The sequence below is a fragment of the Temnothorax nylanderi genome, unplaced genomic scaffold, assembly GCF_030848795.1.
Source record: "Temnothorax nylanderi isolate EJ_2023f unplaced genomic scaffold, tnyl_v1.0 TNYL_tig0123_pilon, whole genome shotgun sequence".
Taxonomy (NCBI): Eukaryota; Metazoa; Arthropoda; class Insecta; order Hymenoptera; family Formicidae; genus Temnothorax; species Temnothorax nylanderi.
The window spans coordinates 127,162-141,470 of NW_027249185.1; the positions used below are offsets into that span (position 1 = coordinate 127,162).

At 45.7% G+C, this 14,309-nt stretch overlaps 2 protein-coding genes across 9 annotated transcripts in view; one reads left to right on the forward strand and one right to left on the reverse strand.

Annotated features, from left to right (window-relative positions):
- The window catches only part of Crtc (CREB-regulated transcription coactivator), a 40,052-nt gene extending 26,278 nt beyond the window's left edge, over window positions 1-13,774 (reverse strand). For 3 of the 8 annotated variants that reach the window (XM_071713354.1, XM_071713353.1, XM_071713351.1), the window contains exons 1-2: window positions 13,284-13,773; window positions 10,449-10,697 (exon numbers count right to left, since the gene is read on the reverse strand). In XM_071713354.1, coding sequence (XP_071569455.1) covers window positions 10,449-10,697; window positions 13,284-13,397 — 363 coding nt within the window. In that variant the 5' untranslated portion in view covers window positions 13,398-13,773. Of the gene's footprint in view, window positions 1-10,448; window positions 10,698-13,283 lie in introns of all 8 variants that reach the window. The other 5 variants (XM_071713356.1, XM_071713349.1, XM_071713350.1 and 2 more) reach the window with 3 other exon arrangements.
- On the forward strand, window positions 6,155-7,680 carry Obp1 (odorant binding protein 1). Its single transcript, XM_071713359.1, has 6 exons — window positions 6,155-6,289; window positions 6,521-6,605; window positions 6,764-6,852; window positions 6,943-7,045; window positions 7,149-7,213; window positions 7,423-7,680. The coding sequence occupies exons 1-6, from the start codon at window positions 6,230-6,232 to the stop codon at window positions 7,438-7,440; spliced, it is 420 nt and encodes a 139-aa protein (XP_071569460.1). The 5' UTR covers window positions 6,155-6,229; the 3' UTR covers window positions 7,441-7,680.
- Window positions 13,775-14,309: the final 535 nt, after the last annotated feature.

Sequence of the window (14,309 nt, forward strand, 5' to 3'; positions counted from 1 at the left end):
ATGCTCCTGACACGAGGCCAATATTGGTCTCGCGAGAGCATCGTGTGACGGATGCGAGGCACATTGAGGGTTACAAGGGCTCGCGATCGATGTTACATACGTACGTCGCGTCGCCGCCAGCCGATTTCCCACCCGTGTGTTTCACGTCCCGCCACGAGGAAGCCAGAATGTAATTACTCCGCTATACATATTCAAGAATGAGATTACCGACGAGCGGAGGGCCTGTCAAAGTAAAACGGCACACACGGCACACACGTTGCGCCCGCAACGTATATATCGTTATTCATCCCGATCGCCTCGCGGAGTGCAGAGCGCTCGAGCGCTATGTTGCACGTCGCGTAGGTACTCTGCCCCGAATTTAAATTTATTCCGATCCTAACCCTGTGATACGGGAGAATGCAGACAGGAGAAAGATCGCATTCGTCTAGCGAATAATAATAAAAGTTAAATTTTTTTTTCAGATTTTTGCAAAATCTCCGAAAAGATAGAGCTCGCCTCTATTCTTTTCACATGAAAATCCAGCCCTGATCTCGAATCTCTCACTCACAGAGAGAAACAAGTTTTCAACGCAAAACTTGGCGACTTTCTACTAATAATTTATATCCTTTAGTAGTTTTATTTCAGCGACTTTCTATTAGCCATTTGCGGTTTATACTCGTATCCGTATTATTCGCTATCTTTTCTTTCGACGAAAGATACTACATAAATGTTTAAAAAGATATCCATCCGAAGCCGCAAGGCAGTGATTAAATAAATAAATAAATAAATGTTTAAAAAAATGTATATTTAAAAATATGTTGTGGCTTTAATATATCTCATCTAAGTTTATGCAGACTATTATAAAAAAATTACTATTATTAATAAATTTTATGTTGCAAATAATCGAATAAGGTTTATAATTAATTAATTCTCTATATTTCAGCTTCATTTTCGCAATAAGCAAAAGAAATCGTGCGAATGCAATCTTATTTGGAAAATTGTGTTTTCAGGGCAATCTTTTAAGCTCTTGGATGCAATAATCTGTTAAATTCTCTTTTAGTAGTAACGCGAAAGAACCGTTTTCGAAGGTCGTGCACGCGTCGATACGCGTGGTTTATGCCCGAACGAAGAGAAAAAGGGAAATACGAGGGGAAATCTTGGGCCTGTACGATCGAACAGATTCACGGTATAATTACTCTCAGCGAAAAATTAATATCCTAATACGAAGTATCGATTTTATGCGCGAAAATAATAAAGCAACCGCATAGCTACAAAACGACAGATTTTATCCTGACGCTGAGAAAAATGTCGCGGCCGAAAAAGTTGCAACTTTTTCCCCGACTTGAATGAACTTTAATTTGGACTTGAGCCACGATACTCCGCTATTAAATATTCATCCGGCTTATGTCCTTCGACTTTCACAGATGATATTCAAGGACACACCGTTCGATCGAACGCCGATGACACTTTCCAGGTTGTAATTTTATCTTCATTTGACCTCTTATGCAAGTCGACCGTCCGATGTCGGATCGCTAACGGTGCAGTGGAATGAGAAATTATGGAGCGAAACAGCCCCTCACGCGAATCACGCCGTGTAAGGATTTTCTCAACGAGAAAATCTCAAAGACCCTCGGTATTACTGGATAATATTACGTAACGCGAGATGATGAAACTTTTTGGCAGAAATTAGGCTGAAATTGGAAACTTTCGACTTTTGGAAATATTCCTGGAGATAAAAAATGCACAAAACGAGACTTGAGCTTGAATGTAAACGGCACCGACGCAACGGTCACGCGGAATATTAATCAAAATATTAATCGCTAATGATCGATTAATGCGGGTTATAAATAAGAAGGAAGGTGACGGATGATGAAATCTTCGTAAATGGAAGATAGATCTTAACGGCGGCGGGTCAGACCGAGTTAGACCAAGTATTTTTGTGCAGCCTGCAGAACGGGGACGTGCCAGACATTATGAATGGGGCGAGAAATACGGAACGCGTTGAAGAGGTCGGGAGCCGATCGTCGCGGAAGAAGAAGCTTCCCTTTACGACCACCCGGCCCCTCCTACTCCCGCAAGCAGTTCCCTGCTCCAGCGACCTAGGTCCCTACCCTTGCCTTCTAATGACAACTTCGCTCCACCCACACACACGTCGTCGTCATCGTCGTCGGTCGTCGTCACGACGCTACGCCGCCGTCTGCCGGCTCCCGACGGCGATGACCCACTTCGACGAGGATACCCATCGCCATTCAAGGCCTGTCGATTGATAAGAAAGAAACAGGACGCACGCGGCATCTCTGACCGAATTTCCACGTCCTGCCGTAGCTGAAGCACGGAATTCCGTCCAACCGTACACAAAGGATCGATCTATAACGTGCTCTTCTCCGAATTTCATAAACCATCGTCTCTCGCGGATCAAGCGAGAAACAACAAGTCAATAGCGAGGTCTTAAAGGGATCGCTTCGTTAGCACACGCGGACATAATCCCCGGGAATCTCGATGCGAAACGAGCGTCGTGTTATCCGTGAAAATCGATCGCCGTGTCGTGGGCTGCGACGGATGAAGGGCGGATCAAGGGATCTCAGATTCTGTTTTGCAAACAGAAAGGCAATAAAGCGTTGTTATCGCGTATATAATCTCCGCAGAGAAGCGGAGCGTCGACGTTCTCCCGCAAAATTTCGCGGGGGGCGTAAGGACCGCGACGACGATCGAAGCTGGGTGCAGCTGCGGCCGCCGCCGCGCCGCCGGCCGCCGCGGCAGCAACGGCCGTAACAATCGGCACGCCGGGAACGAATGAAACTGGCGAGTATACCTCCGCACGAGGTAACGCGATCAATATTTCGTATGCGAGTGCACACTTGCCCCGAAGCACGTGTATGCGGTGGCGTTTGTTTTCTGCTGTGCCCCCGGAGCTTGCGCGTGGTTATTCGCATCGTTGGAGGAATATCCTGCCGTGCGGAACTCTAAAGGCTGCGGAAACACCGTGTCGGGAAAGCGAATGAGAAAATCCTTCCTTCCCGCGGGACTTCTTGATGAAAAAGCGCAAAGTTAGATAGCGGCCGACTCCCCGATCCGCTTTTAAATTCAAGTCTTATCGCAAAATAATTATTTTGTATTCTTCCTAGTCAATAGTAATATTTCTCCAGCCAGCTTTTCCACGCCACGTGCTTGAAAATCATGATAATTTTAACGCGTTGCCCAGGTATTTGAATAGATGTTTGAATAGGGATGTTAGACGTAGCTCCGAAAGCAAGTGGAAGTTACGACGATATTATTCCGAGGTTGCTATTTATATTATCCCGAGAATGAAGGCTCGTACGGTACGCCTTATCGCCCACGGGGCTGCCATTCAATTAAATTGCGCCGACAGAGATCGGAGCGCAAGGCTAAGCCGTGCCGCCGCCGAGGCTCTCGTCGCGGCGCGGCGACATCAACGGCGGATAGGTGCGCCACGGCACGTGCGCAGGAGCAGAAATCCGCCGGAAATTCGATCGATTCGTTGTGCGCGCGAGAAAGTTGGACGAGCGAGAAGACGACGCGAATGCAATCGCGACGACGACGACGGCCAGGCCTCGCCGGCCTCGCCGGCCTCGGGAGGCGCGACCGGAATGATCGAAGCGGCGGGGTAAGAACCCGGGAGGAATCTCTTGACCCCGATCGCACATCCGCGAGGAGAGATAAGACCGCCCGAGGTAAGACCGCCTCGGTGCATTTTCTCGCGCGATCGAAACTTGACCTTGACTATCTTGCTGGCAACTTCCCGGATCTTTATACTTCCTTTATACGCACTCGAGCCTCGATCCCATCGGGATCGACGAATTTGGATCCTTTTGAATAGGGATAATCGGATATCCGCACGTGGACTTGGGATAATCGGGTATCAGAAACGTATGCCGGGGCAATTTGTCGCGCTAACCCGGTAATAGAAACTTGCGCGGGATATAAGCGGTACATAGGACTCGTTTTACCCTCAAACCAAGCGCTGTATCAAGGTCGGAGTATATTAATAAGCACAGGTCTCTCTCCGTGGCATTGTGATACTCGTAGACTAAACACAATGATTTCCCATTGTCCTGCGTTGATCGATCAATTTCTCGCGGAGCTATAAGACAGCTCGCAAAGTATCACTTATTCAGGAAACCTCGCAAGGTCTTTCGGTCCTCGGTATACGAGGAGAGAAACACACGGCTTTACGTTATTTCGAATTACATACAATCTCGCGACACGTCGTATGAGTTTCAGCTAAAATACTAAAGAAGTTCGACCGTACCACGTTCGAATTACATACAATTTTGCGATATGTCCTCTGAGTTTCAGCTGAAACGCTAAAACAAAAGTCGATTCGAAAAAAAATGCTTACAGATCTCATTATTGATATCCATGAAAAACATTCGTCGGCGTTGAACTACTTTCTCGTGCATCGTATTAGCAATAAATATTTCAATTTCCAAATCTGCTTCTTTTTTTTTCGTCGATAACACGTAATTTTAACATGCACTTGCCGCGCATGATCCGACAGATGTATCAACCGTCTAAACGCGCGCCGTCAATCGAATTACGTTGTATCTGTAATCTAATTAATTTTCAATGATTGCCAGTGGACGAGGAAAATAGCGCGTAATGGAAGGTCAATCAGGCGGGTTCGTCGATTCGATTTAACGCGGTTAAATTTGAGAATGTTGCGTCTTTTGTTCTCGCCTCGCGAAAGACTTATATGCGCGAACGTTCGATGATAACGCGACGGCGAAGCAAAGCTACGATATTACATTTTCGTTTCGCGATTTAATTGCTTCGTTATATGGAGTGATACGTGCTCTATGCGCGTGTACCGTAAACTGAAATGCGAATTTCCCCTTTGTTTATTACCTCCGGCAGCGTTACATATTGCAGCCTCCGTATAAGCAAACAATTACAATCATTGACAAATTGCAGCAATCGTACAATACAAAGTCTGATCTATATAATTCCGAGTTATTACGGCGATAATATGATCGGAAGTATCAAATTAGCGTATCGCAAGTACGATAGTTAATACGATCTCTTTTTTACCTTCTATTTTTTCCTTTTACCTCGAATGTAAAACGAAATTAGCCAATTTTCAGTTATTATCATACCTGGTGATTTCGTATCGCCATGTTGATTCTTATAATTCAGGTAATTTGATAATCCCTGCGTACATTGTATCCTTTAGCGGTTACGACATCGTTTCGTGCAAGTGTATCTTCCGCATTATCAGCGGACTTCGTTTAGATATTGATAGGTATCGATAATATTACGTAAAAAAAAAGAAAAATATTCTGTCAATCATTTTTTATGTACTACGAATTAATTAAAAATGGCCGTATTACGACATTCTAAAAAAAAACATTCTGCAAACAAACTCGACTTATGATAAATTCGAACACAATGGCGCGGGCGTGTGATTTAAATTGTTGAAAAAATGGAATGCACACACGGCTTACAGTCTATAATTGTGACTCCAACAATAAATATGTCGGAATTGAAAACACCATAGGGTCGTGCGTTGAACCGAATAAGCGCCCGTCTCCGGCTTAGGTTCAATGGAGTTAATTACGTATATTAAGTGCTTCCCGTTATTTAGCCTAAAGTAAATATTTCAAGTGTAGTTTTACAATTTCCATGAAAAATTAAAACTAAAGGTCGACGGAATTATTTCGATCAAGATATACGTTATTTTTTAATTCAATTATGACTTTTTAAAAATTCCACGAAATATTACGTTGTTTGATATATCAAATTAGAGCTCTCGCGTTTGAAGTTGAAAATATTTTATTAGAATAATTGCTACGTCCCCATTCGACAGCGTTATCGAGGGAAAGCGTTTGCGTAAAACGAGGGTAGACAAAAAAATTCTTATCTATCTTTTCCGATCCCAGTTTAACTGTGTACTGAATGAAAATCGAAAAGTTCCACGCATCAAGCCGAGCGTGTGTTCGTATAGATGCGCGTATGCACAGGATACACACAAGGTCGCGGACGCACGTAATTGCGCGCTGCACCGCTTCCGTTAAGAGTCGAAAATTAGCCGGGGGTTTAATCGGCGACTTAACGGCGAAGAGCCTCAATCAGTAAGCGAAGGATATGGCATTAGCCCTCTATCGAGCACGCCCACATCCCGTTGTCGCGGCGTTATAAAAACCGCCGGCGACCGGCGCGGTTGGTACATTTTGCCGTAGAAAAGTGACATATCGAGGTGCCAAGCGAGCGATCAAGCAATAACGTTACGACGATGCACGTGTCGGTGATCCTCGGCGTAGTGTTGCTACAGGCGATTTACGTGTCCGCCGGGGTAAGTCCTTCAGCTTACTTTCGTTTAAACCGCGGGACAGATCATGCCCCGCTCGATAGGGAACAACGCGACGATAAATCGGCAGTGACCCACTGCTGTATTACGCATTGTGATGTGCCGATTCGACGAGCGCGCGCGCGCGCGACTTGTCGAGAATAGTGCTAAAGTCCGAGACACGCGAGAATACCCGCTGTCCGACGCGCTCGTATAATAAATTCTGATTTTGCGTAGCCACCTGACTGGATACCCCCGGAAATGTTGGAGATGGTTCAAGCTGACAAGAAACGGTGCATGGCCGAACACGGAACGTCTCAAGGTGAGCTCCGCGCGCGATTAAGTAATATAGCGCGATCAACATTTGGCCAATAAAAGTCCCGCGCTAAACTTTAAAGTCCCCCCCCCCCCATTCCTCGATATCAAAGTTCTCGTCTCTCTTCGCAATTATAACGGGTATATTTTAATTCCGCGATACAGCACTGATCGACGAAGTTAACGATGGGAAGCTCTCGAATGACCGGAGTATAACGTGCTACATGAACTGCCTCCTCGACTCCTTCAGTTTGGTAATGTTCTTCGAAATATCACCCTAGCTTATTACGCGCGACGAGTCAAAAGCAAAACTGATACCGTAACGATAACGTTTCGCCGATTAGGTCGACGAAGAAGGTAATTTGGAAGCTGAGATGCTGCTCAGCGTTATCCCGGAGCAATTTCTGGAGATAGGTACCAAGATTTTGAACAAATGCGCTAACCAAGGTACATTGTGAACGAAATGCATTCTACACGAATTTTCTGTGTATTGTTACTCTATTATTATTTCATTCGAACTTCTCCTTCTCTAATTCGATCGATGTTTCAGACGGCGCGGATCCGTGCGAAAAGATCTTCGAAGTGGCGAAATGCGTCCAAGGAGCAGTACCAGAGGTAAATAAACTTATTTTAATAACTCTTGATGAGATCGTAGCTAAAAGCTTTATTTCTTTAACTCAATATTATTATTATTATTATTATTATTATTATTATTATTGCTTATTAAAGAATACATTTTTATGCGATTAAATCCATATTGATCGGTGAAATGTCTTTTACACATTTTCTTCCGTTAATTAATACGTTTAAATGTATTGTTACAGCTGTGGTTTATGGTTTAATTCGACGCATGGGAGAAGAATTTGCTCCACAACCATGCGACGACCATTCTCCAACATATCCCGCGCGTAACGAAGTAAAACAACTTCCTTCGTCAAGAAAAATAAGGAACAAAGAAGTAGCCTAGGGATACGAATTACGTAAATTAAAAAAATGTGATTTGTGTAATAACAATAATAGTAAGTAATGATTATGAACACGCCATGCGGCGCCTAACATGAATAAAATTTGTAGAAAATGTTGATGTTTGACATTAAAATATTGGCTAAGCTATATAAATATGCATTGAAACTAAATCAGATTCGAGCGTAGTAACAAATTAAAGGGGAGGGGAGGTGTGAGATATCGATGCATAATGACGAGCTATTTATGAGTCCATGTTTAATTAAATAATTTTTTATGATTTTATTCGCCTTTGATTCCAGTACCATTTGACTTTCTCGATGTTCGCGGAATGTCGCGTGTAGCGTGAAGCGGGGTGTGTCAAATTAATTAAAAGGAATTCGTTATAAAGAGTAAATTACATAGCAAAAGTTAATTAGATACGGTAGCTTCGAGAGAAAAGATTTATTAAAGAAAAAAACGTGAAGTGTAAAACATCAAAGGGAAATCTATAGAGTTCGTTGTAGGATTGTATCTCGATTGAAATTGAAAGATCCAATAGAAAAATGAGGTAAGTCCGTAATTTGTAAGTCTATTTCAGAAACGACTTTATACGTAAAGTCGACTTAACAAATTACGAACTTGCGAATTAGGTCTGGTACTTACATAGAATCCTTCAATTATGTACGAGATAAGAATTTCCCTCGTCGAACAACGCCATAATTTCGACAATCATATATTTTATACGCAAGTATTTTATATAATAATCTGCACGGAAAAAAATAATGTTGTATTAAAAATATTAATTAACAGCTAATTCTAACTACAAATAATCTTATTAATTCAATAACAGTATTAATGAATACGTCATGCTTCTAATGATATTTGTCTCATTAAGGCATTACTAATTAACAAAATTATGGACAATTAGACTGTTATTAGCTTAATGTCACGTTAATATAACATCGTTTCTTTCCACGTATACTTCCGAAAACATTTCGGAAGTATACGTAATGTAAAATAATTACTTGTTTACATGTGGCGGCACACATAATTGCGGTTTTTCTTCTTGCCGTAAAATTTCCTACACACTTTGTGATTTCACGGTACGGCGACCGGTGTAGTATCAAATGCGGAAAAAATGTTGTGTAATTTCATCATTGGATCGCGTATCTGAAATGACATCGCATAATTTTCTCAGTCCACCTGGGCACGAGAAAACTTGATCCAGGTAATTTAATTATTGCTTCGGATAATGCACAGCTGCTAAATGCATTAAGTACATTTTGCTGTTAACTTGGAAACAATGTCTTAAGGCTAAATGACATTATTTTGCAAATTTTTCCACGCGATATTTTTTTCAAAGCACTTAGCTGGATCTGGCCACATAAATCTTTAATTAGTTTGCTAATAAATCCATTATAAGTTTCCTAAGCTGCTTGAAATTTGACAGTTTAGTTTACATTCGTTAAAACTTTTCCCGCGGGATAAGGTCGTCGCGATTTCGTGACTTTCTACGTCATCCCATAAATCCTTCGGAAGGAGATATTTGCATGAATATAACAATAATTATGCATAAATAGGATAACTGACCTTTGTTACATTTAAAAGGTACTGTTACATTTTAAAAAGGTACTTTTTTACATGAAATTTGCGCTGGTTTGCGCAGCTTAATTAAAATATTTTCTGCATTGTTAATCGAATACGCGACGCTGCATACGATGCAGACATGATCCAAAGGTCACAGAGTTCAAAACACGCACGATAAAACCTTCGGTCGTTCTTTTTGGCGTAACACGAGCGAAAATGTACGCATCATGTACGTTTATACATCCTGCATCGGCGCGATATGGCGTAGATAGTCGCATCTCGAATTAACCATAAACCGCGCGCTGTTATAATTCTAATTATTTCGCCGCTTTAGCTATTTCGCTCGTCGCCGCAGGCACATCAATTTAATTGTTGCTAAAAATAATCGACTACACAAATACGTTTACGGTGGTGTGCCCAATGCAGTATCGGGAACATTTGTAATTCGTGCTATTGCGTAACGTGCCATGCAACTCCATTGCTGTGCGAGGACATTGCAAAAAGAAAAAAAAAGGGGGGGAAGATCACTACGAAAAGGAAATTGCTACGGTCGACACAACTCCTACTGCGTTCGGTGCAGGGTGCACCGGGTGTGAACGACATTTGCCAATACAAACATTTCCTACTTCATATACGCGCGAACGAAATAAACAGCAAGACATTACACTGTGCTATTCGAAATAAGTTTCGTAATCACACTGGAATCTGGTGCGAAACAAAGCGAATCGCAAGGTGTTCTGCAGTACGGAACGACCCTTGAAAACACGGAGAAAAGTTTTTCATTTTGTTAAAAGAAGCTCTCATTGGAGAACTTTTCGTAATGATGATAGATGAGTTTCAACGCGAAATGCATGACAAAGTTATTACTTAACAATAATGTGATTTACATCAATTTCATGTAAAGAAGAATTTTTTTCTAACACAAGTTTTTTTCTTTCTGATTAAAAACATTGCGTTCAGCTAAAATGAAACTCCAAATCGAACTTTGTTGCGCTCTGACAATTTAAACATGACAATTTAAACCTTCGCGTTTCGAGTCTAAATATCACAAAGCCTGGGCCAAAAATTGACTCTTTCGATCGCCGAGATCTTTTCGAATAAGCCTGAGGCAGCGCGTGCCTGAACCAATAATCTCCGAAGCGAATTGACGCGACTTGGAATAAATTTTTCTCCGTGGAACGAAATGAGGGTGCGTCCGAGAGAGAGAGAGAGAGAAAGAGAGAGAGAGGGTGGGTGCAACGAAACGTTCAGGAGACAACAAGCCGGGGCAACAACAACTGTGGGATGTATTTTCGTTCGGGGAATGAGCGGTACAGACCTTAAGGTCGATCGAGTGGATCGCGCCGGGATGCGGCGAGGAGTGCTCTTTCGCGTCGTTGCCGCAATTGACATTGTTGTTAACGTTCGGCAGCGAGCCACCCGCCCTGAACTGATTTCCCAGGTTAATGTGCAGATGCTTGCCGCTGGACTGCGGTGGACTGGCGCCGGCACTCTTGACGGACAGCGGGGTCTCCGGAACGCCGGATCCCGTGGGACTAGCACCCACCGAGCTGCTCGCCGAGGCCACCTGTACAGGTCCGGTCATTGACAACCATGGCCACCGCAAAAACATTAAACGGTCGTAAGCGATCTTTGCCGCCTTCGGAACGAAAACTCAAACACTTGCGAGGCATTACCCGCAGGCTAACCAGCTGTTTTCTCCTCCCCGCTGTGCGAGACTTACGGAGTCAGGGGACTGGAGATTCGTCATACGTCCTGCCACCCTCGTTACCATTCGGGTGACGTAACGGAACGTTAGTTCTAATAGTTCTATGGTCGCGAAAGTGCCCGGGATCTCTTCGGTTTCCTTTTTCCGATCGTAAACGTTGGCTTCGCGGCGCAATATCGGCCCTCCCGTGGACCACGCTCCGATAAACTGGTTCTTATCTCCGTAGCGGATTCCATTCTCCGATTGCCGATTCGAATGCCGGTACTTTAAACAGCAACGCTCCGGGAGCGAACAAATTTCAACCCTATATACATACGGATATTGTAAAATCTAATGGAATTCGGTTTTGTTGATAGACGAGACGTGACAAATGACGATTTAAGAGCTGCCAGATAACGACACGACAATTGATACTTAAGAGTCAATCATTTAAGCATTTTTTTCATTCTAAACCAAGAGTCGGCAAGCTTCTTTCCGTGCCAGGTAGTAAATATTTTAGGCTTTGCGGGTCAAGATTATAGCATTATGTAGCCACTACAGGGTGTTTTCTAAGTAAGTACAAAAAATTGAAGGGGATATTCCGTGGCTTATTTTAGGAAGAAAAAGTCCTATAAACATGTGCTCTAAACTGCTTCGTTTTAAAATACAGGGTGTCAAAGACGCACACCTCTGGTGGACCTAAAAATGTTTTTAGGTCCAGTTTTAGAACCAGTACTGAAAATGGTTCTTAATACCACATGTAGCCATACCAAATTTGAATAAAATATCTTTAAACGTTTTCCACATTTTCGAAATTTTCATTTTTTTTTTTTCTTGACACCTTGTATTTTGTAAACGAAGCAGTTTAGGGCATATGTTTATAGGGCCGTTTCTTCCTAAAATAAGCCACGGAATATCCCCATCAATCTTTTGTACTTCCTTAGAAAACACTCTGTGTAACAAGGTAGAAAACCAATTTATTATCAATGAAAGATTCAGGATACAACAGTAATAATTACGCAGGCCGTACAGAAATAAACGGAGCAGTTTGCCGACCCCTGTCCCAAACGATTTGACGTCTAAAATAAAATACCAAGCAATCTTCTTTCTGCGGGAGAGACGCGGAGACCCGATCGCGTCTCGTTTTGTTCCAGAGGGCCCTCGCTATCCGAGATGCTCGGATAGCGTCGAACGCGGTCCCGCGAGACGTCCTTATCTTTTCGACGCGATTGGCGAACGCTCCCCGGCGCGCGGCGCGGCGCGGCGCGGCGCGACGTAGCACGGCGGTCCGTTTTAACCGCACGGGGGCATGCGGAGGTGCGCTCGAGGACGCTAAATGCATCGACCCAACCTCGCCGACGCTCCCGTTGAAAATACCTCGAGGGCCGCCGGCGCGATGCTATTGAGAGAGCGGAATGTTTACATGCGCATCGAAACGAATCGAACGCGCCGCCGAGCTGCTGCTCGCTCGTCACCCGCGAGACCGTCCGAGGGGGGAAAAACGTTGACGCTTGGCTCTCGATGTTATTTTTCAGCGAAATACGAAATCCCGCGTGCCACGCATCCGGCGCGGTTTCCGCGCCGTTCGAATACTCCGCGAGTACTCCGCGCGGAATTGCCAAACAACAAATTCGGGAACGAATTCGGAGATACGGAGATACTGCAGCGGAATCGTTCGTTTTGTTTCGCGTTAAAATTTCGCAACGTGAGTTTCGCGCGGCGTGGCGTGGCGCATCGACCGTCGGCGCGGGATCGATCGCGCTCGCGGCCGCGGGAGATTAATCCGCGACGCGTAATCGCGCCTCGATAAGCGTCTCCGAGGAGTGTCGCGCCGCGCCGCGCCACGCAATTCGTATCTCTCGTATGTCTCCGGCGCGGCGTGCGTCTCGCGCGGAAGAAGCGCGGGAGTAAACGTCGCGCTCACGCGCTCGACGAACATTCATGCGACGTATATCGGAGCGCGCGCGGATGTGCGTCGCTCGCGGTGTGTTGCACGTACGTACGCGTGCCGCGCGCGCGATGCACTTGCCGCGGCAGTCGACATACACATACGCTCGATCGCTCGCGGAGCAACCCGGCCGATACACAGGCAAGGCACAGGCAGGGCAGGCAGGCAGGGCAGAGGCAGGCAACACACACGCACGCACGCACGCACGCACACGCACACACACACACGCACACGGAAACCGACAGCGCGGTAAGCGCACAAAAAGAGACGGGGGAATCGGAGGGAGAACGAGAAAACGAGAACGGCAAGAGAATATGAGGGGCGGAGGAGGGACCGAGGAGGGAACGCGATGGGGGGTCCGCGGGGTCGGGGGGGCGAGGCGGGACAGCCGTTGTTTACGTTCTAACATCTGAGAGCCGAGGGAGGTGCACGACGGGTCACGGCGCGATCGCGGCGCGGCACGGCACGGCGAGGCCACCCACGCCGAAAAGGAAACGATAACTGGGATAATTCCTTACTCTGCTCGTAACGTTCGAGACCTCCTTCATGATCGCCTCGAATGCCGCCGAGTCCTGCGCCTCCTTCTGGTTCAGCAGCGCGATCTTTTCACTGAATTTCCGTGGGTTCGCCATGATGGCTCGCGGCACTAGTTTTTCGCGGACACTCGCGGAACCCGGAGCATCCACCACCACCGCCGCCGTCGCCACCACCACCACCACCACCACCACCAACCACCACTACCGCCGCCACCGAGCGACCGCCGACCGACGACCGCCGCCGACCACCAGCCACCCTAGTGTCGAAGAACGAACCCTTCGTCCCCGCCTCCCTCGCGACCGTTCCCTGGGTTTTTTTTTACCCCCCCTGATTTGACGACGCACCAACGCTCGGCACGGAATCTCGCACGGATCGCGATTATCGCGCTGCGTTTACCCGCGTAACCCGATGTGCGCCTTCCGGATGGCACTGGCGAACACTGATACTGATACGCAAGATCATGCGGCGCAGCGCGCCACGCGCATTGCGCAGGAGCTGCAACTTCGCGGGCCGACCATGGCCCCGCCGATCGCCGCGCCACCCCGCGGCCGTATCCACAACGACTAGCTTAGGGACTTTGGCCATTTTTTTCCTAGGGCTGCTGCAGGAGCCGCGAAAGTCGCCAATCTGCGCTTGGGCGCGCTCAGTAATAATTTGTCACTAGAGCGCTGCACTAAAGCCCGGTGTCCACGATGCAAGAACTGTGTCCAAGTTTCGGTTTAAGCCAATGAAACTGCTACTTTTCTGTAAGAGCTGCAAGTTGATTGGCTTAAATCGAAACTTGGACACAGTTCTTGCATCGTGGACACCGGGCTTTAAGCCTTGTGTATTACACGATACTAGAAATCGGTCCGAGTTTCGGTTTAAGCCAATCAACTAGCAGCTCTTACAGAAAAGCAGCAGTTTCATTGGCTTAAACCGAAACTCGGACGCAGTTCTAGCATCGTGGACACAAGGCTTAAAGCCGCTTCGCGGGAAAAGAATTATAGTCACGTGGTACTTTTGAT

Bases quoted from the DNA above. Each gene is read 5' to 3' on its own strand.
- Obp1 (XM_071713359.1), top strand. From the start codon at position 6,230: ATGCACGTGTCGGTGATCCTCGGCGTAGTGTTGCTACAGGCGATTTAC. The intron at 6,606-6,763 runs GTGAGCTCCGCG...TCCGCGATACAG, and splicing joins CGAACACGGAACGTCTCAAG to CACTGATCGACGAAGTTAAC. The intron at 7,046-7,148 runs GTACATTGTGAA...TCGATGTTTCAG, and splicing joins GAACAAATGCGCTAACCAAG to ACGGCGCGGATCCGTGCGAA.